The 19,910-nt window shown below is 43.3% G+C and overlaps 1 protein-coding gene and 1 non-coding gene across 2 annotated transcripts; one reads left to right on the top strand and one right to left on the bottom strand.

The window, feature by feature from the left end:
* Positions 1 to 216: 216 nt before the first annotated feature.
* LEPROT (leptin receptor overlapping transcript) lies at positions 217 to 18,360 on the top strand. Its single transcript, XM_066268968.1, has 4 exons — positions 217 to 308; positions 5,378 to 5,453; positions 11,978 to 12,164; positions 16,624 to 18,360. The coding sequence occupies exons 1-4, from the start codon at positions 293 to 295 to the stop codon at positions 16,738 to 16,740; spliced, it is 396 nt and encodes a 131-aa protein (XP_066125065.1). The 5' UTR covers positions 217 to 292; the 3' UTR covers positions 16,741 to 18,360.
* TRNAT-AGU (transfer RNA threonine (anticodon AGU)) lies at positions 8,171 to 8,246 on the bottom strand. The gene has a single exon. It is a non-coding gene; the product is annotated as a tRNA-Thr (tRNA).
* Positions 18,361 to 19,910: the final 1,550 nt, after the last annotated feature.

Genomic DNA, 19,910 nt, shown 5'->3' with positions numbered 1-19,910 from the left:
CAAAGGTAGGGGCAGGGTTATGGACGGATTGGAGCGGGGCTTTGCGTGGTGGACGCGGGCTCGGAAACAGAGGTGTTGCGGGGAGAATGGGATCTGCAGGGGCGGGCGTCTGCTAGGTGGGGGCGGGGTTTTGGACGAGTTGGGGCGGGCTCTGAGTGGAGCGGGTGGGGGTGGAATCTCGCCCCGGAGGGGCGGGGATCTGCGTGGCGGGGCGGGCTCCGGACTCGCGGTTACAGCCCGGGGCCGGCATGGGCGGGGGCCGTGGCAGGAAGCCGGAAGCAGCCGCGGCGACATGGCGGGCATTAAAGGTACATCTGCGGGGCCGGCTCGCTGGACCTGCGGTGGGGTCACCGACCCCGCTCCCCGCTCGGTGCTGAGCTTGGAGCTGCGTTATCAGCGCGTGGGCGGAGGGAGGCCTCGCCCAGCCTCGCCGCGCTTCCCGCCACTGCGGGTGGCAATGCATTCGCCCATTCCCTTCGCGTTTTTTGGGGTGCAGGTGGAGGGATGTGTGGGGATCCCCAACTCTTCACTGGCCTTCACGTTGTCTCCTGGCAGTCCAGGACCCTCCGGGCGGAGCCCTGGCCGGGAGCAGTGGCTGCTCCGAGACCCGCCCCGCCCCCAAACATCACCTTCCCGGCTCCTGCTAGGGTCCTCGGAGACCCCCCCCTTACTCAAATCCCCCCCTTTCTCGAATCCCCCGTGCCGAGTTTGTATGGAGATTTCCACTTCCTGACATGCCCACCCTATTCTAACGCCTTTCCCTGCCGCTCCGCAGTTTCCTATTTCTTCCAGAGGAGCCATTGTCTCCAGTGTTCTCGGTTTTGGGGGCACTTAATCCTCTTGTTCCTGATGATTTTTACAACCGGGCAGAGTGGACTGCAGACGGGTGTCAATGGAAGACACCCAGAAAAACTGTATTTCTCATAATTGTGGCGAGCATATTAGATGGAGTTTTATCGCTATTTTCATTTTTAGGCAGACAAGAAAGTGGGTTTGGGCAGTATGTGTTTTCGAATGGTGCGGTTGATAAAGACTGGGTTGCACGGACACCACTTCCCTTATCTGTATGCTTTCAGAGGAATGGGGGATGTCAGCGGTGCGAGAGGTTATTGGAAAGCTTCCTGTTATTTTGGGAGGAAACCGTTAGATTTTCTACTCTTTTGAATAGAGTAGCATAACTTGTTTCCTTGTTGGAGTTCCTGTTCTCTTTGAAACTTGTACCCAAGGATCTTCCCATCTACTGTAAACTTGTATACAGTATATTTGCACGTATGTGTATGTTCACTATGAAATTTATCTGGATGACTTATATTCAACATCAGTTTAGTAAACATTTTTTTGGCCAGTGTCCCCAGTGTAATACAGCCATTTGAAGCCAGTACAGGAAACAGATGACAGTATGTCAGTATTACACTATGTTTATGCCCAGAAACTATCAAGTAATGTTTATGTGTGAATGTGTTAGAAATTGTGAAAGGGAGCTAGGTTATGAAATGGAAAAAGATTGAAGGAAGGAAGTATTTTGCAAGTAATTTAACTTTTGAGGGATTACTGTATGCCTGAGACTTGGGACAAAACGATAAATGAGAAGTTGTTGTTGGGCGACAGAGTTGGACGTAGTGACTGGTGTGTTCAGATACAGTGGGAGCACACAGGTGGTGTTGTGGGTTGAATTATGTCTCTCAAGTAGATCTGTGCTAACTCCCCAGAACTTGTCAATGTGACCTTATCTGGAAATAGGGTCTTTGCAGATGTGATTAGTTAAGATGATCCAGGATTAGACTGGGCCCTAAGTTGGAGGCTAGTGTCCTTATTGGAAAAGAGAAATTGGACATGGAGACAGAGGGACACCATATGAAGATGGAGGCAGAAGAGGCAACTGCAAGCCAAGGAGCACCAAAGATTGCCTGAAACCACCAGGAGGTAGAGGCAAGGAAGGATTCTTCCCTTTGAACCTTCAGAGAGCATGGCCTTGCTGACACTGTGAAGCCTCCAGAACCGTGGGAGAATACATTTCTGTTCTAAGCCACCCAGATGGTACATTGTTAATAGCAGCCCTAATGGCTAACGCAGATGGGATTATTTAATCCTGCTCTGGGGACAGAGAGGACCATTTCAACAGAAGAGGCAATCCTGGAATGGAAACCAAAAGGATCAATAAGGCTTCACCTGACAAAGGATGGTGTACAGAAAGAGTTTATTGCCGGCAGAGAGAACAGCATGTAACAGGGCAGGGGGCATGAAAGAGCACACTGTTCTCTCCAGGAACTTAATCTACGATATTAAGGCTGGAATTTAGTGGGAGAGTGTGAGGCAGTCAGGTATCAGACCACGTTCGTTGAGCTTCAGGTGCGAGAACAACTTGTAGGATGTGAAAGTAACTGCGAAAGGGTGACACCAGCTTTATGTATTTGAGAGATCACTGCTCTATGGAGGATGGATTGGAAGAGACAATTAGAAGCAGGCTCAGGATGATAAGGGCCTGTACTAAGTCGGTAGCAGAGGGTTCAAGAGACGAGGGCTGCTGTAAACTGGGTGGCTTAACAAAAATTTGTTTATTAATTTCGAAGATGAGGATATCCAAGATCAGAGTGCCAGAAGAGTTGATATGTGGTGAGGGCTTGCTTCCTGGTTCATAGACAGCCAATTTGTTTACTGTGTCCTCACATGGTAGAAGGGGTGAGGGAGCTGTGTGGGGTCTCCCAGGGCTTGATCACCTCCCTAAGGCCTCACCTCCCAGTACCACCACACTAGGCGTTAGGATGTGACATGAATTTTGAGGGGTGAGGATGGGGAGTGGAATACAGTCTTTCACTCTGTAACAGTGAGATCTGGGAGATTGAGTCACTCTGATTTGCTGTTTTTCTGGAGGACAGAATGCAATTATTGGCATTTCAGGTAGAACCTTCAGAGGGAAGAAGTGTGTGTTTGGGAGGACGGAGTGGAGGTGTTTCATTTTTTCATATGTTGAATTTGAGGTCCTTGTGGCTACCCAGGCAGAGATGTGAAGATTGGACTTGGAGGTGCAGCATTTATGTGGTCTGGCCCTTGGGGTGCTAGGGAGCTTTGGACTGAACACAGTGTCTCAGCAGGAGTGCAGAGTAGAAAGAGATGAAGTTGGATCCCTGGTCAGATCCATATTTAAGAGATGTATATAGAGGATAAGATTCCTGAAAAAGAAAAAAAGGATGAGAAAGAATCCATTGGAGATAGGCAGTTGTGAACCTTGGAGATTAGTGTCACAGACCAGAAAGAATAGGTCTGTGGCGCTCGGCTTTGAAGGCTGTCCTGGAAGGGGCGTAGTGCAGATGGTCAGGCACAGGGGGGAAAGGCAACTAGGAAAAGAATAAAAACTTGTACACTTTTCTTTAAAAAGGGATATCTAGGCCCTGCCCGTTAGCTCAGCGGTAGAGCGTCGGCCTAGCGTGCGGAGGACCCGGGTTCGATTCCCGGCCAGGGCACACAGGAGAAGCGCCCATTTGCTTCTCCACCCCTCCACCGCGCTTTCCTCTCTGTCTCTCTCTTCCCCTCCCGCAGCCAAGGCTCCACTGGAGCAAAGATGGCCCGGGCGCTGGGGATGGCTCTGTGGCCTCTGCCTCAGGCGCTGGAGTGGCTCTGGTCGCAACATGGCGACGCCCAGGATGGGCAGAGCATCGCCCCCTGGTGGGCAGAGCATCCCCCCATGGTGGGCGTGCCGGGTGGATCCCGGTCGGGCGCATGCGGGAGTCTGTCTGACTGTCTCTCCCCGTTTCCAGCTTCAGAAAAATACAAAAAAAAAAAAAAAAAAGGATATCTAAATGTACAAAAGTAAGTTTTTATGTATTGTTTCATTACAGAAGATCTTTTCCTAGTTGGCTTTGTCCTCAGCTTTAATAAAAGGAAAAATTCATAAATTGGCATCTTTTTCTTTTCTTTTTTTTTTTTTTTTGTATTTTTCTGAAGCTGGAAACGGGGAGAGACAGTCAGACAGACTCCCGCATGCGCCTGACCGGGATCCACTAAATTGGCATCTTTTTATAAAACAGTCCCCCCTCTTAATGTAATAGGAAGCAGTCAGAATGCTAATTAATCAGTGACTAATTTTGAGTGTTACCTATTTTTTTCAGAAGGGAACTTGGATAACGTAGTTTCCTATGCTTCTGATTTATACCTTTTATCAAAGAACATTGCTAAAAGGAGCAGATACTTATATCAGTCAGCACTTCCTTTTTGAGATCTTCCTTTTGCCAAGCACATTACATAGATTATCTCATTTAATTACCACAAGCTCCCTAATGGCACCCTTATTACTATTTTACAGGTGAGAAATCAGTTTTAAAGAGGTTCAGCTTCTACCCAAAGTCACACAACCAGATGGTGGCAGAGAAGATTTGAACCCATGTTGGTGACTCAAAGCTCCGGATTTTTTAGCATGGCAGCAGCATGAGGACAGATTCACTCCTCTCCTCTCAGAGTTTAGTGTTCTCCAGATGCCAGGAATAAATATTTTATTCAGTAGTTGAGAATCATTTTTCATGAAGACATGAAGGCAGTCTGCAAATACTTAAAGTACTAAGGTTTGGGGACGCAAAAATGGTCAAAATGTACCTATTCCAGAGAAGCAGTTTTGCATATGATATAAGGCAAGACGGTTTTCAACATTTAGAAACGGTTCGAATGCAATGACTTGCTTCTGATGGTAGTTTCCCTTCATTGGAGTTGTGCAGACCGGCTGGCTGGCCTCTTCTGAAAAATGCAGAGGGAATTCGTACGTGAGCTAGAGCTTGGGTACCTAATGATATAATAGTGACAGACATAGGCAATGATTTGCTAGTCACATGTCACATCAACTAATGAAATAAGTAAATTACTACATTTGCTTACATTTGGGATCTTTTATTTTTTTTTTTTATTTTTTTTTTTAAATGTTCTTTTTTTTAATTTTATTTTTATTTATTCATTTTTAGAGAGGAGAGAGACAGAGAGGGAGAGAGAGGAGAGACAGACAGAGAGAGAGAAGGGGGGAGGAGCTGGAAGCATCAACTCCCATATGTGCCTTGACCAGGCAAGCCCAGGGTTTTGAACCAGCGACCTTAGCATTTCCAGGTCGACGCTTTATCCACTGCGCCACCACAGGTCAGGCGGATCTTTTATTTTTGATTAAATTTTTATTAGGATGTAATTCATATTCCACAAAATTAACCGGTTTTAAGTGTTAAATTGTGTGGTTTTTAGTATATTCATAAGGTTTTATGACCATCATGACTGTCTAATTTCAAAATACTTCCTCAGCCCCGAGAAACTGTACCCATTAGTAGTCACTCCCCACTCCTCCCCTCCGCCAGCCCCTGGCAACCACTGATCTGATACCTGTAAGTCTCGGTTTTATTTTTCACAGCTCTTGTGTTATTGTCCTTCAGTGGGGCTATTGGACTGACCTTTCTTATGCTGGGATGTGCCTTAGAAGATTATGGGTAAGTTATTTCAGAAAGACTGTTCATTTTGTCTTTGTCACTATTTGTGTGTGTGTGTCATGGATATTAGGGAGTTTGGTCAATTTAACATCTTAAGTTCTAACCAGTTAGTTAGTGAAGCCAAATGGTGAATCTAGCCCCTTCATGGGTCAGCTGTACTTGTGCAAAGGAAAGTTCTTTTTAAAACTGATATAGTCATTTAATAAGCCTTTATTGAACACCTGCTCTGGATCAGCTGGGGATACTGGAAAGAAGAGACATAGTCCTGTCCTCAAGGAGCTTACAGTTCTAGCTGTGAGTGAGCGACAGGGAACAGTCCAGTTACTAAAGTGACAGCTGCGGTAGAGACATCTGAAAAGTACGGTGAGAGTTTCAAGGTGCATCGGCGTTTCCCTGGGAGAGTCATGAGGGCTGCTTAGACATTATCTTTAAGCCAAGACTTGGTGGATAAATAAGAATTTATTGGGCTGAGTCAGGGGAGCACATTTCAGGCAGAGGGAGCATTCAGTAAAGTTCTTTATTCAGCAGTGTTGGGTGAGTGCTTACTGTGTGCTGGTTACTGTTTGGGGAACTAAAGATTAAGAAATAAAAAAACAAAAGTCCTGCCTTCTTGGAGTCTGTATTTCAGTGGGGGAGACAGACTGTAAATAAACAGAATTTAAAATGTACATGCTATTAACAATAGAAGTGTTATGAAGAATAAAGGGTAAAGGACACAGGGACTCAGGGGAGGGTGGTCATCGAGTTAAAATGGTGGACCAGGCCCTGGCCGGTTGGCTCAGCGGTAGAGCGTCGGCCTGGCATACAGGGGACCCGGGTTCGATTCCCGGCCAGGGCACATAGGAGAAGCGCCCATTTGCTTCTCTACCCCCCCCCCTTCCTTTCTGTCTCTCTCTTCCCCTCCTGCAGCCAAGACTCCATTGGAGCAGAGATGGCCCGGGCGCTGGGGATGGTTCCTTGGCCTCTGTCCCAGGCGCTAGAGTGGCTCTGGTCTTGGCAGAGCGACGCCCCCTGGTGGGCGTGCCGGGTGGATCCCGGTCGGGCGAATGCGGGAGTCTGTCTGACTGTCTCTCCCCGTTTCCAGCTTCAGAAAAATACAAAAAAAAAAAAAAAAAAAGACCTAAAATGGTGGACCACTGGGGATGGGGCAGTGTGGTACCAACGAGATGTGAGTTGAGGCTGAATTTTCCCTAAAGAGGAGGTTTGGTAACAGAAGGTAGTAAGGTCTTATGGGCCTTCATCACAAAAAACACAGGATCATTTCTATCCTGCGGACTCTGGTGATCCAACTGGTTTCTGCATCCAGCATCAGTCTGCAGGTATACAGATTGCAGCTGTACAGATCGTCAGTGTCTTGGATTAGCTGTCTACCTCTCACGCCAGCGGCTTCTCAGCCTAGCAGAGACTGATGTCTGGTGTAGGCAGAGGCAGGTGTCAGAGATGGGGTAGATGTCCACTAACGGGTAGGTGCCTGATAAGGTCCCTTCTAATAAGGTTGGAGAGTGTCTTTTATTTGATGTCCTTTCCAGTAAAAATCTCAGGGTGGTAGTTAATGATTCTTAAAGTCTTTGTTTCTAGGGTTACTCCGTCTGAAAGGAAGTGGTTACCTATTTGGCATTTTCTTGAAGTGGCTTTATCAACCTTGGCATGGTGTAAGATGTGTCCTTTCAATAATGTCAGCTCATAAATACCTTCATCTAGTCTTAAGTCCAGCCTGAATGCACTGTGATGCATGAAGGAATGTAAACACTGAAAAAAATGAGGTTTGCCAGGAGCCTTGAAGAACCAGGCAGCCATCTTGGGTTTTCCACAGCCCCAACTAGTCACTTTGTGTCCAGCCACGTAACATGCCTGGGAGGTCTTTCACTGCTTATATCACAGTGCTTCCCATGCAATTTCACATTAAAAAAAAACCCCAAAAGCTTGATTAGTTTAAAATTTCTCTTTTGTAAGAAGAGAAAACAAAGCTTATTGAGTTTTCCCAGGGGCCCTTCTGGAATATAGCAGAGTTATTCCCATACACATTGAGGTTTTAATCCTTAAAACCTTAGTTTTCAATGAAAACTAAAAAGTCAAACTTATGAAGATATTTTATAATCTCTAGAACCATTTCATAGACATCAAAGTCAGTTGCTAGCATGGACCTATACTGCTCACAAAAACCAGGAGATATTTCAAAAAGGAATATGAAATATCCCCTAATTTTGGTGAGCAGTATATTTTTATAAAACCCCAATTAAAATATATTAAATTTAAAATATCAAAAGATATGTCTGTTCTACTTAAACCAACAAACTTAAACTAGCTTTTATTTAGTAAGGATGGATCTTAGGTCATGTGAACTTAAAAGCATTTGAGTTAGTTTCTCTATTTCTGAGAATTTTTAAATAACCAATTCTTTTTTTTTTTTTCATTTTTCTGAAGCTGGAAACAGGGAGAGACAGTCAGACAGACTCCCGCATGCGCCGGACCGGGATCCACCCGGCACGCCCACCAGGGGTGACGCTCTGCCCACCAGGGGGCGATGCTCTGCCCATCCTGGGCGTCGCCATGTTGCGACCAGAGCCACTCTAGCGCCTGGGGCAGAGGCCAAGGAGCCATCCCCAGTGCCCAGGCCATCTTTGCTCCAATGGAGCCTTGGCTGCGGGAGGAGAAGAGAGAGACAGAGAGGAAAGCGTAGCGGAGGGGTGGAGAAGCAAATGGGCACTTCTCCTGTGTGCCCTGGCCGGGAATCGAACCCGGGTCCTCCGCACACTAGGCCGACGCTCTACCGCTGAGCCAACCGGCCAGGGCAAAATACCCAATTCTTAATGATACCATCCGGAGATAGAAAATTATTTCACATATTCAGTGTTCCCTTGTAGAAACAAATGGACACAAACAGGGACCTTTGGCCATGAGAAAACTCACTAATGTATAAAATAGCAGTTGGATCCAAATTTTATTTTGGAGGCATTTGCAGTTTATATTATTGATGTAAGAAATGTCCAGACCTGTTGAGAATTTTTATGAGCTTATTTGAGCCAAAAATGACAACAGCTGCTGGGAAGCAAGATTCCAGATGCTGGGGAGAGTGATAATTTTGCAGTTTATTTTATGCGTTTGACATTAAGGAGAGGACTGTAAGGAAGATTATTACATGAAGGTGGGAGAAGGCGGAGTACAGGATAGTTAACGAGATTATGTGCTCTCTTGAGGGTGGTTATGCTTATTTCAAAGGTATGTTAACCTAGATGCACATACCCACACAAATGGACAGGGCTTGCTTAAGGCAAAGATAAACCTTTTACTAAACAAGTTTTATCCCTGGGATGTGGCCACCTACCATGACCTGCCCATTTAAGAATTTATGATGAGATCTCCCTATGAGGTTACTATCTGTCACACATACCCCCCCCCCCTTTTGTCCACAATATCTTACTGTAAATGAGAACGTAGTCAGATTTTCTTTGGAAAACTTAGCATATTCTAGGAATAATTAAGAGTTCTTGGCTGTGGGTATGTCGGAAATAACTGGGTCTTTTCCAGACCTCTTCACCAATCTGTATTTGTTTCCTCACTGGTATAATAAGGGCTTTAAACTAGAAAATTGTTATAAACTCTTTCCAACAATATTGTCCGGTGAGTCTTGAAATGCACTATAATTCCTCTAGTTTAAAATTAGAAGTCCAAACTCAGTGTAACCATCCTGCCCTCCTTGATCTGCAGCTGAAATGGGAAACTTTCATTACAGTGTGGCTTCACATCAACTCCTGCTCAGAGGGCTGGCTGTCTGGGTGGATCTGTGTTAATCAAGGCATGTGATGATATGTATTATTGTGTGTATATAACACAGGCACATTACCTGTACCCTTCTCTCTCCTAAGTTCCAAGGGCCCTTCTTTTTTGCCTCTGTAGCTTGTTTCCTGAGCTCATTTCTTCTATGGCTCACTTCTTTAATTTTTTTTTTTTTTTTTTTGTATTTTTCTGAAGCTGGAAACGGGGAGAGACAGTCAGACAGACTCCCGCATGCGCCCGACCGGGATCCACCCGGCACTCCCACCAGGGGCAATGCTCTGCCCACCAGGGGGCAATGCTCTGCCCCTCCGGGGCATCGCTCTGTTGCGACCAGAGCCACTCTAGCACCTGGGGCAGAGGCCAAGGAGCCATCCTCAGCGCCCGGGCCATCTTTGCTCCAGTGGAGCCTCGGCTGCAGGAGGGGAAGAGAGAGACAGAGAGGAAGGAGAGGGGGAGGGGTGGAGAAGCAGATGAACGCTTCTCCTGTGTGCCCTGGCCGGGAATGGAACCCGGGACTTCTGCACGCCAGGCCGACGCTCTACCACTGAGCCAACCGGCCAGGGCCTTCTACGGCTCACTTCTTCTGCCTCTAATTTTATAAATGAACTTTCTCTTATAGTTTGAAAAAATAAGTAAAGTGAGTAGATACTGTCTTTATCCCCTTGTCAGGGAATAAAATATAATAAATTTCTAACTGATAGAGAAAAATAATTCTGAAATATTTACAGAGGAAATATAATTGGAAAGCAGATGATAATTTTTATTATTATTATTTTTAGTGAGAGAGAGAGTGAGAGACAGACAGAAAGGGAGAGAGATGAGAAGTATCAATTTGTAGTTGCAACACTTTAGTTGTTCATTGATAGCTTCTCGTATGTGCCTTGACCAGGGGTTTTCAGCTGAGCCAGTGACCTCTCACTCAAGTCAGTGACCTTGGGCTCAAGCCAGCGATCTTGGGCTTCAACCCAGCGACCTTTGGGCACCAAGCAAAGCCAGTGACCATGGAGGGTCATGTCTATGATCCCACACTCAAGCCAGTGACTCTACACTCAAGCTGATGGGCCTGTGCTCAAGCTGGCTACCTTGAGGTTTTGAACCTGGGTCCTCAGCATCCCAGATCAATGCTCTATCCACTGCGCCACCGTCTGGTCAGGCCAGGTGGCAATTTTTTTTTTTTTTTAAGTATCTTCTCTTTTCTTTCTTTTTTTTTAAAAGATTTTATTCATTATAGGGGGAGAGAGAGAGAGAGAGAAAGAGAGAGAAGGGGGGAGGAGCAGGAAGCATCAACTCCCATATGTGCCTTGACCAGGCAAGCCCAGGGTTTTGAACCGGCAACCTCAGCATTTCCAGGTTGACGCTTTATCCACTGCACCACCACAGGTCAGGCGGCAATTTTTAATAAATGCAAACATTGACATTTGAGAAGAAATAGTTGGGGGTTTTTTTTTTTGCCTTATAGAATTATTGTGATCTCTGTTAATAAAGAGCAGAATATATCTAAAGTTTTGACTAATAAGCATATTTATTTTTATGTCTTCCACACTTAAAATCTAATTATTATTTTGTTCATTCGATAAGTATTAATGAATTAACTTATTCTGGGCTCTGGAGATAATGGTGATTGATAAAGACACATCAGATCCCCGCTCTCATGAACAATAAAGTATCACATAGGAATAAGTGCTGTGTAGAAAGTTAAGAGGGCGATGTGCTCAGTGGTGACTTGAGGTATTTAAAATGGAATGGATGGTCTGTCTGGTTTAGCCACTCTCTGGAGGAGACCTCTCAGCTTAGATAGCACGATAAGAAGGAGCCAGGCAATGAGAATCTCAGGAGGAGGAGCATTCTAAGCAGAGCCCCTGGCTAATGTCAAGGCCTTAAGGCAGGGATGGGCTCAGAATGTTTAAGGAACAGAGAAGGAAGGCAGGGAAGATGGCACAAAATGAGTAAAATAAATTGACCAGCTCTTATAAGACTTTGTAGGTCAGGATAAGGAATCTGGGTTTTATTCTAAGCCATTGAAAAGGTTTCCAATATGCAAGCATTCAAAATATTGAATTAGCTTGTATAAGGCACTGTGCTATCTTCTACATGGAAAGCAAAAATGTCTGTTATGCTTCTGTTCTTTTTTGTGTGTGTGTATTTTTCTGAAGTTGGAAACAGGAGGCAGTCAGATAGACTCCCGCATGCGCCCAACCAGGATCCACCAGGCATGCCCACTAGGGGGCGATTCTCTGCCCATCTGGGGCATCGCTCTGCCGCAATCAGAGCCATTCTAGCGCCTGAGGCAGAAGCCATGGAGCCATCCTCAGCGCCCAGGCCAACTTTGCTCCAGTGTAGCCTTGGCTGTGGGAGGGGAAGAGAGAGACAGAGAGGAAGGAGAGGGGGAGGGGTGGAGAAGCAGATGGGTGCTTCTCCTGTGTTCCCTGGCTGAGAATCGAACCCGGGACTCCTGCACGCCAGGCCAACGCTCTACTACTGAGCCAACCGGCCAGGGCTATGCTTCTGTTCTTAAAGAAATTAAAACTCAGTAATAACAGAAAATAATAAAGATTCTAGATTATACATTGAGCACTTTCTTAATTATCATTACCTCTTACCTGTTCTGGTAGAAATCACCTTAAGTGCTAGCTTGACAATTGAATAAATAATTTGGGGGCCTAGACATTTCAAATAATAACTTTGAAACAGTAGAATGTCTTAACTGTCACTTTTGTTTTTGCATTTCTTCTGGGTCCAACCAACAGTGTCTACTGGCCCTTGTTCGTCCTGATATTTCACGCCATCTCTCCCATTCCCCATTTCATTGCCAAGAGAGCAACGTATGACTCAGATGCAACAAGCAGTGCCTGTCGGGAACTGGCATATTTTTTCACTACTGGAATTGTTGTTTCTGCTTTTGGATTTCCTGTTATTCTTGCTCGTGTGGCCGTGGTGAGTTTTGTTCTCTATTGTTTTGCACAGTTGTCACTGAGTTCACTTCAAAGGCCTGTGTCTGGGACCACAATTTTATTTTCATTGCTTAGACTTAATACTCAAAGCCAGACATATATTTAGTCAATTTAGTTCACATTTTAGATCTACCTGTCTATATCTTGGCCACGTTTTGAGATTGATTTCTTAGTTTCTCTTATAACTTTTAGCCAGACCAAGTCATTTCTTGCTTTTTCTACTTTAAGCTATTTGAGGGAATATTTTTTATTTTATATTTGTTGATTTCAGGGAGAGGAAGGGGAGGGGAGAGAAAGAGAGAGAGAGAGGGAGAGAGACAGGAACATTGAGCTGTTCCTGTATGTGTCCTGATTGGGGATTGAATTAGCAACCTCTGCACTTTGAGAAGATGCTCTAACTAACTGAGCTATCTGTCCAGGGTGGGAATTATTCTTAAGTCCTTGCCTCTTAATCTTACGTAGTCCACAGAGACTACAGTAGCAGTACTTTTTTAGTTCCAAAGTGAACATCTGAATGGGTCCTGATCACCCAATTTCAGCGGGTGGAATGCAGGTTTTCCTCACACCTCCAATCAGCAATTCTCCATCACTATCTGGGAGTTCTACAGTTTTTTTTGTGTGGGCGTGTGTGTTTTTCCGAAGCTGGAAACGGGGAGAGACAGTCAGACAGACTCCCGCATGCGCCTGACAGGGATCCACCAGGCATGCCCACCAGGGGGCGATGCTCTGCCCCTCTGGGGCGTCGCTCTGTTGCATCCAGAGCCATTCTAGCGCCTGAGGCAGAGGCCACAGAGCCATCCTCAGCGCCCGAGCCATCTTTGCTCCAATGGAGCCTCAGCTGCGGGAGGGGAAGAGAGAGACAGAGAGGAAGGAGAGGGGGAAGGGTGGAGAAGCAGATGGGCGCTTCTCCTGTGTGCCCTGGCCAGGAATCGAACCCGGGACTCCTGCATGCCAGGCCAATGCTCTGCCACTGAGCCAACCAGCCAGGGTGAGTTCTACAGTTTAACTCAGTTCTGACACTGCCCAGAAATAGCATCAGATTTCACATGTTAAGGGTTGAGTCCCACAAGACTGTCCTCTGTTTTAGTTGCCAATCAAAAGTCCAGGTTGTCACTTGTGGTTCTGAATGATTGGCTATAGTTTAGAGGTCTCCATGACCTTTATCTTGGATTTGATATATTTGTTCATAGAATACAGGAGACCCATTTACTCACTAGATTACGAGTTTACTATAAAAGGAACAGCCAAGTGGAAGAAATGCATAGGGCAATGTATGGGGAAAGGGCGAGGATCTTCTCTGCCTCTTTAATGCATCCCTCTGCCCAGATCACCGAGTTGCCATCTCGGAAGCTCTCCAGATCCCTTTATTGTGGGTTTTTATGGAGGTTTCCTAGGTACTATTAATCAAATCACTGGCCAGGGGTGGGTGTGACTGAAAGTTCCAACCCTTTTAATCAATTGGTTGGCCTCTCTGGCAACCAGCCTCCATCATTACATACTTTCTAAAAGTCGCTACATTAACATCATAAAAGTCACCTTTCTCATTGTTACCACTGAAATTCCCAGTGTTTTAGGAGCTCTGTGCCAGAAAGGAGAGGAAGATCAAATATATATTATTATAAATCATGGCATGACAACATTGTATCAAATTCTTCTCCTTCAGTAGGATCATGGACACAGTTCTCAACACAGTAGATATATGTTGAAGGATAAATATATACGATATATACTGCTCACAAAAATTAGGGGATATTTCAAAATGAATTATGAAGTGATAAAAAGAAGCATTTAATTATTTTTTATTAAACAAGAACATCAAAGAAGCAAATGACAAGTAAAAGAAAGTTGTTCAATTATGCAAATGAGATGCAAAACCAACTTTTATATCATTGGTGAAAATGCACTGTACAAAAGGCTGAAAGGACTAGAGTATCTGCACATTCCCTGATCCCCTAATTTTTGTGAGCAGTGTAGTTATTAGAACATATAGTGAATAAAAAACACATTGTGGATATAATTTATTATATTCTTTGACATTCACTGTCTTTCATACTCTTTTTTTATTACCCTAATTACACACTGTTTCAATTTCATGAAACTTATTGGGGCATTGAATATCAATTATGTACAATTCTTATTTATTCATTTAGTAAATATTTTTGTAACATTTGCTATTTGTAAGACACCAGGAATAAGAGCCAGACACTGTCTCTGTTCCCAAAGAGTACAGAAACTAGTGTGATGGGTATGCATATAATAAAGGTACTATGTGTGATAATTAAAACAGGATCAGAATGCCATGGGAATACTGAGAAAAATTCCAGCTGCATTTGATGTGGTTTCTGATAAATAGGGTTTTGATTAGAGTAGGGAAGGCTTTTAAAAGGAATGGCACCCCAGTGTGAAAATGCAATTAACATGTGGAATAAAGAGCTGTAGTCCAATATGATGGAGCAAAAGTAAGTGAGAATGAGATTTGAAAGGTTGAGGAAGCCTGAATAGGAAGGGTCTTGAATGCTGTGGCAGTTTGAACTCTGTCTAGATCAGTGGTTCTCAAAGTGTGCACCCTAGAAGATTTTCAGGTGTGCCCTATGGTATTACAGAGAAATATGTGCCTGTTGGGGACTAAAAAACCAACAGGGTTTTTGGAGTTTAGATTTTTAGGGGACAGAGGTGTGGGAAATTGGCTGTAAACCGACAGTCTGCCCAACCCCCCACCTCACTTGCCTGATTAGGTTGCAAAAGGCTGTTAAGCTGTGGTGCTGGATTGTTTACACTACCCCCCATGTTCCCCGGAAAGACTGGAGGCAAGTTTCTTCTATCCTTTGTTTGGTGTTAAGATGATATGTATGGTGGGGGTTTTCTGCACTCAACACAAGAGTAAAAAGAGAGGAATTCTTCAATGTATTGACAAGGAAATGAGAGTTTGCCTTTCAAATATGTGCCCAAACATTGAAGAAATTGCTAGGACACATCAGGCTTATGTTTCTCATAAACACAAGAATGAAAAAACAACACATTCGTGCTGGGATCTGCTGAATTGACTAAATCTTATTAAGAAGGTATCTATATATATAAAAAGATAACTTTTTTATTTTTTTATTTTTTAACCTCTCTTTTTTATGAATTCTAAAAAACATTAACTCAAAAAATGTAACATAAAAATGTTTTTTTGTTGTTGTTTTTTGCATTTTTCCGAAGCTGGAAACGGGGAGGTAGTCAGACAGACTCCCGCATGTGCTCGACCCGGATCCACCCGGCATGCCCACCAGGGGGCGATACTCTGCCCCTCTGGGGCGTCGCTGTGTTGCAACCAGAGCCATTCTAGTGCCTGAGGCAGAGACCATAGAGCCATCCTCAGCGCCGGGCCAACTTTGCTCCAATGGAGCCTTGGCTGCGGGAGGGGAAGAGAGAGACAGAGAGGAAGGTGAGGGGGAGGGGTGGAGAAGCAGATGGGTGCTTCTCCTGTGTGCCCTGGCCGGGAATTGAACCTGAGACTCCTGCACACCAGGCCGATGCTCTACCACTGAGCTAACCGGCCAGGGCCATAAAAATGTTTTTTAATGTCAGAATAAATTTAATTTTGTTGCATTTATTTCATTTAATTACCATAAAAGCATGCTTGGACTTTATATTTTTTTTCTTTAATTTTTGACTTAATTATTATAACATAGTTCTCAGAAATTTGTATATAGTGCGCTTACAATTATTTGTAGGATTTTAAATGTGCCCCGACTTCAAAAAATTTGAGAACCACTGCTCTAGATAATGGAGAAGCATTGATGACGTTTGAATGCAAGATTGCCATGACGTTCTTCTTTTTATAGCTCAGACTACGTCCTTAAATTTTGCTCTAAAAATTTCTGTTTTTACCTCAAATACTACACCATGTTTTGTGAAGCAGCTTTCATTGATGTTTTCTGTTGGTTAAATCAAAACAGAAAATGCCCACTAGAGGGTACTCTCATCCCCAGCTGTTCCTCTGTAAAATCATCTGCCACACTGGAACGCTGCTTTTATTTGCATGCAGATTATTTTTAAGTCTTTTCTTGCCTGGAAAAGAAATCAATTGATAACTCTCCAATTCCTATTTTCATGGCAATGTATTATATAATATATAGAATAATCAGCACCAAGTGTTGCAATTGGACTATCATCTGCTGCATGTGTTTTACTTAAGGCCATCATTGTCTGCTGAAAACAAGTAGAGAAATATGTCTAATGGGGAAAATGTTAAGGATGATACTAGACTTAATTAACAAGCATCACGAAGCAATTAGACTAATTACTGAATAGTTCACTGTCTCCCCACTCGTTACACTAAGCCTTTTAGCAGCTTTATGTAATGTTTCATTAGATATTTCTAATGCAGAGAATAACAGATGTGCAAAGAATACGATATGAAGAAAGTAAAGATTTAATCCTCTTTTCTTATGTTTCAGATCAAATGGGGAGCCTGTGGCCTTGTGCTGGCAGGCAATGCAGTCATTTTCCTTACCATCCAAGGTTTTTTCCTTGTATTTGGAAGAGGAGATGATTTTAGCTGGGAGCAGTGGTAGCACCATATTCTGAAAAAATGCATTTAATTTCTTAAAATTTATACTATATGTATGGGTGTGCACATGTGGCCTTTTACTATGAAATTCAACATGCTGGATTTTTTATATATATATACTTTTATATCATGTTCACTTTAAGAAGGAGGACTGCATGAGAAAGAGATTCATTTTGTTACCAGCAAATAGACCATTCCATTTACTCAAGTTGAATTATGTTATTTGGCTGTTCATATAGTCATGGTGCTCTCAGAAAATATATTAACACAGTCTTGTAGACAGCTACTCACGTAGACAGCGCATCTACACCTTTTACCTGGGGCTGTGCTTGGCTAGAAGCAGTCTCAATTCTGCACAGGACTTCCAAGATTCACTTGTGACCCAGAGAGACAGAGGTGGCTCCCTGTTTCTGTAATAGACTCTTGCTTCTCAAAGTATGGTCTATAGACTAAGAGAACCGGGATCTCCCACAAATGCAGAACCTGAGGCTCCGCCCCTAACCCAGTACATTTTGATAAGATTCCCAGTGAATTGGATGAGAAGGGATGTCGTACATGACTAAGCATCACATACAGCTTCTTCTGCCCCTTTGCTGAACCCCTTAATCTCTCTGTGTGTCAGCTGCTCCTTTGTAAAAAGTGTTTCACTTGCCCTCATGTTGTGGCCTAATTCAGACCCTCTTTTGTATTTGTGAAATGTCCAAACCTGTCATGTATAAGCTGTTGCTCATATTTATGAAGTGCGCTCAGCTAGCTGTGCCTTCGTGCTGTCTGAAAGGCCGTGGCTGTTTTCACAGTGCCGGGGGACAGAATAACCCCAGAGCCCCGCCCAGGCTGGAACCATTCCCTGCTTTAGCAGGATGAGGAAGACTAGATAGGTCATTCTGTTTAATTTCCTTTTAAAATTGACACTCTGTCCAACTCCTCCCCGGTGCTGTCCCTCCTCGTCCCATGCTACCAGCAGTACTGATTTGCCCTTACTTCTTCCTGATTCTGGTGCCTCCGTTCTATAGAGACAGGGAATCAAATAAGCAAGCAGAAGATGAGCTGCTTAATTTTATTTACATGTTGATGTACTTACCGTCTTTTCTGTCCGATAGGGTGTTTTATATATGTAACATTTTAGGCCACTTTTAAATGTATCATTGGGAATATATGTCATGCTGGATCCTCTAATTACAGTTTTTCTAGCTCAACTTGATGTCCAAGACCTATTGAGAAAGGGAAATATGGGAATTAGACCACTTGATCAGTATAGTATAAGCAGTGATTTTAGAGTATTGTTTAATTAATATGTGATAACTGATGTACATTTTCAAAACACTGAACCTTTAAGTTTGTAATCTGAGTAATTAGCATACCCCTTCATATCCTGGCATCATCCTGGGGCCAGAAGATAAAAATGATACCTAAAAGGACAGTATGCAAAGTTATATTTTGACATTATGCATGATTTTGTTTTCAATGTGTTATGTACATATAGAACTGTTGAAGTTATTTCCAATATTTATATTAGAAAAATTATGTAGACACTATAATTTTAACAAGCATTTTTAATAACACTTACATTTATTGTATTGTAATAAATTTCACTTGAAACACAAAAGTTCAATTTGAAAGTCTTTATTCTGATGTAGTCTTACTTAAAAGATAACAAAAAAGGGAAAATTTCTTGGTGTTCTGAAATGGGCAGTTTTGAATGATAATCTGTCCTCTGACAGAATAATAGCAATAAGATTTAAGATTCCATTTTGAATATCTAGTTGGCTTATAAAGCTTTTGTAAGGTAGAAATAGTGTTTAGCCTGACCAGGCGGTGACGCAGTGGATAGAGCGTCGGACTGGGATGCAGAGGACCCAGGTTCAAGGCCCTGAGGTCGCCAGCTTGAGCACGAGCTCATCTGGTTTGAGCAAAAGCCCAACAGCTTGAACCCAAGGTTGCTGGCTCTAGCAAGGGGTTACTTGGTCTGCTGAAGGCCCGCGTTCAAGGCACATATGAGAAAGCAATCAATGAACAACTAAGGTGTTGCAACGCGCAACGAAAAACTAATGATTGATGCTTCTCATCTCTCTCCATTCCTGTCTGTCTGTCCCTGTCTATCCCTCTCTCTGACTCACTCTGTCTCTGTTAAAAAAATAAATAAATAAATAAAATAAAATAAAAATATATTAAAAGAAAAAAAGAAATAATGTTTAATTCATACTACCTTTTGCAAAAATATCTTTGTTGCTTATACATGTTTTAAGTAACCAAGGTCACCTTAATGTGCAGCCTTAAAGCATTCCTCTTAACTGTATTTACAGAATGATGTGAAGTACTTACATATAGAATATTTGCAGCTATTCTCCCGTAGTGTAATGGTTTGTCAACGCAGTAGATTATTAGATTTGCTATGTGGGTGAAAACATATTTATTCTGAAGTGCCTATATATCATTTAAGTAATAAATGTTAATAGAAAGTTTTGCTGTATCTGAATGTACAATACAGCAGTTTCATCTTGGTGACACAAATGTTGGGCATTTTTTTTCCTCATAAATGTTTCATTTTTTTTAATGTACCATAGAACATTTTAGAGATTCAAAGTACTTTGATTACATTCTAAAACAGATTACACATAAAGAATTGCATACAAGTAAGTAATTTTATAAAAGGATTCTCTGTCACATTCCAAACATCTGGCTTATAGGTATATGTTGAAACACTTTTCCCACAGAAACGATACTATGCATTGGTGATTGAGTCCCCAGGCCAAAGTCTGGGGGGAGGAAAGTTTGAATTTCCATCTCTTCTCCTAAGAACAAGATCTTTTTATAGTTTTTGCAGCCCTTTCCAACTCCTAACGCCCTTAGGGTCCAGGTCTGCTTGTGAGGCTTGCTGGTCACCTCCCCTGGGTCAGGACCCTCCTCCTAGCTTGCCCCACCTCCTAAGGTTCTTCATATTCCAAAATCACTCACTTTCCTACTACCAAACACGTTTCTTTCTTTCTTTTTTTTTTATTACATTTTTTAAAGTTTATTTTAGAGAGAGGAGAGAGAGAGAGTGAGGGAGGAGCAGGAAGCATCAACTCCCATATGTGCCTTGACTGGGCAAGCCTGGGGTTTCAAAACAGCAACGTCAGGGTTCCAGGTTAACACTTTTTTTTTTTTAATAACAGATACAGAGAGAGGGGCAGT

The sequence above is a fragment of the Saccopteryx bilineata genome, chromosome 3, assembly GCF_036850765.1.
Source record: "Saccopteryx bilineata isolate mSacBil1 chromosome 3, mSacBil1_pri_phased_curated, whole genome shotgun sequence".
Classification (NCBI taxonomy): Eukaryota; Metazoa; Chordata; class Mammalia; order Chiroptera; family Emballonuridae; genus Saccopteryx; species Saccopteryx bilineata.
This window is presented reverse-complemented; position numbering and strand designations above follow the sequence as displayed.

Bases quoted from the DNA above. Each gene is read 5' to 3' on its own strand.
- LEPROT (XM_066268968.1), top strand. The intron at 5,454-11,977 runs GTAAGTTATTTC...TCCAACCAACAG, and splicing joins TGTGCCTTAGAAGATTATGG to TGTCTACTGGCCCTTGTTCG. The intron at 12,165-16,623 runs GTGAGTTTTGTT...CTTATGTTTCAG, and splicing joins TTCTTGCTCGTGTGGCCGTG to ATCAAATGGGGAGCCTGTGG.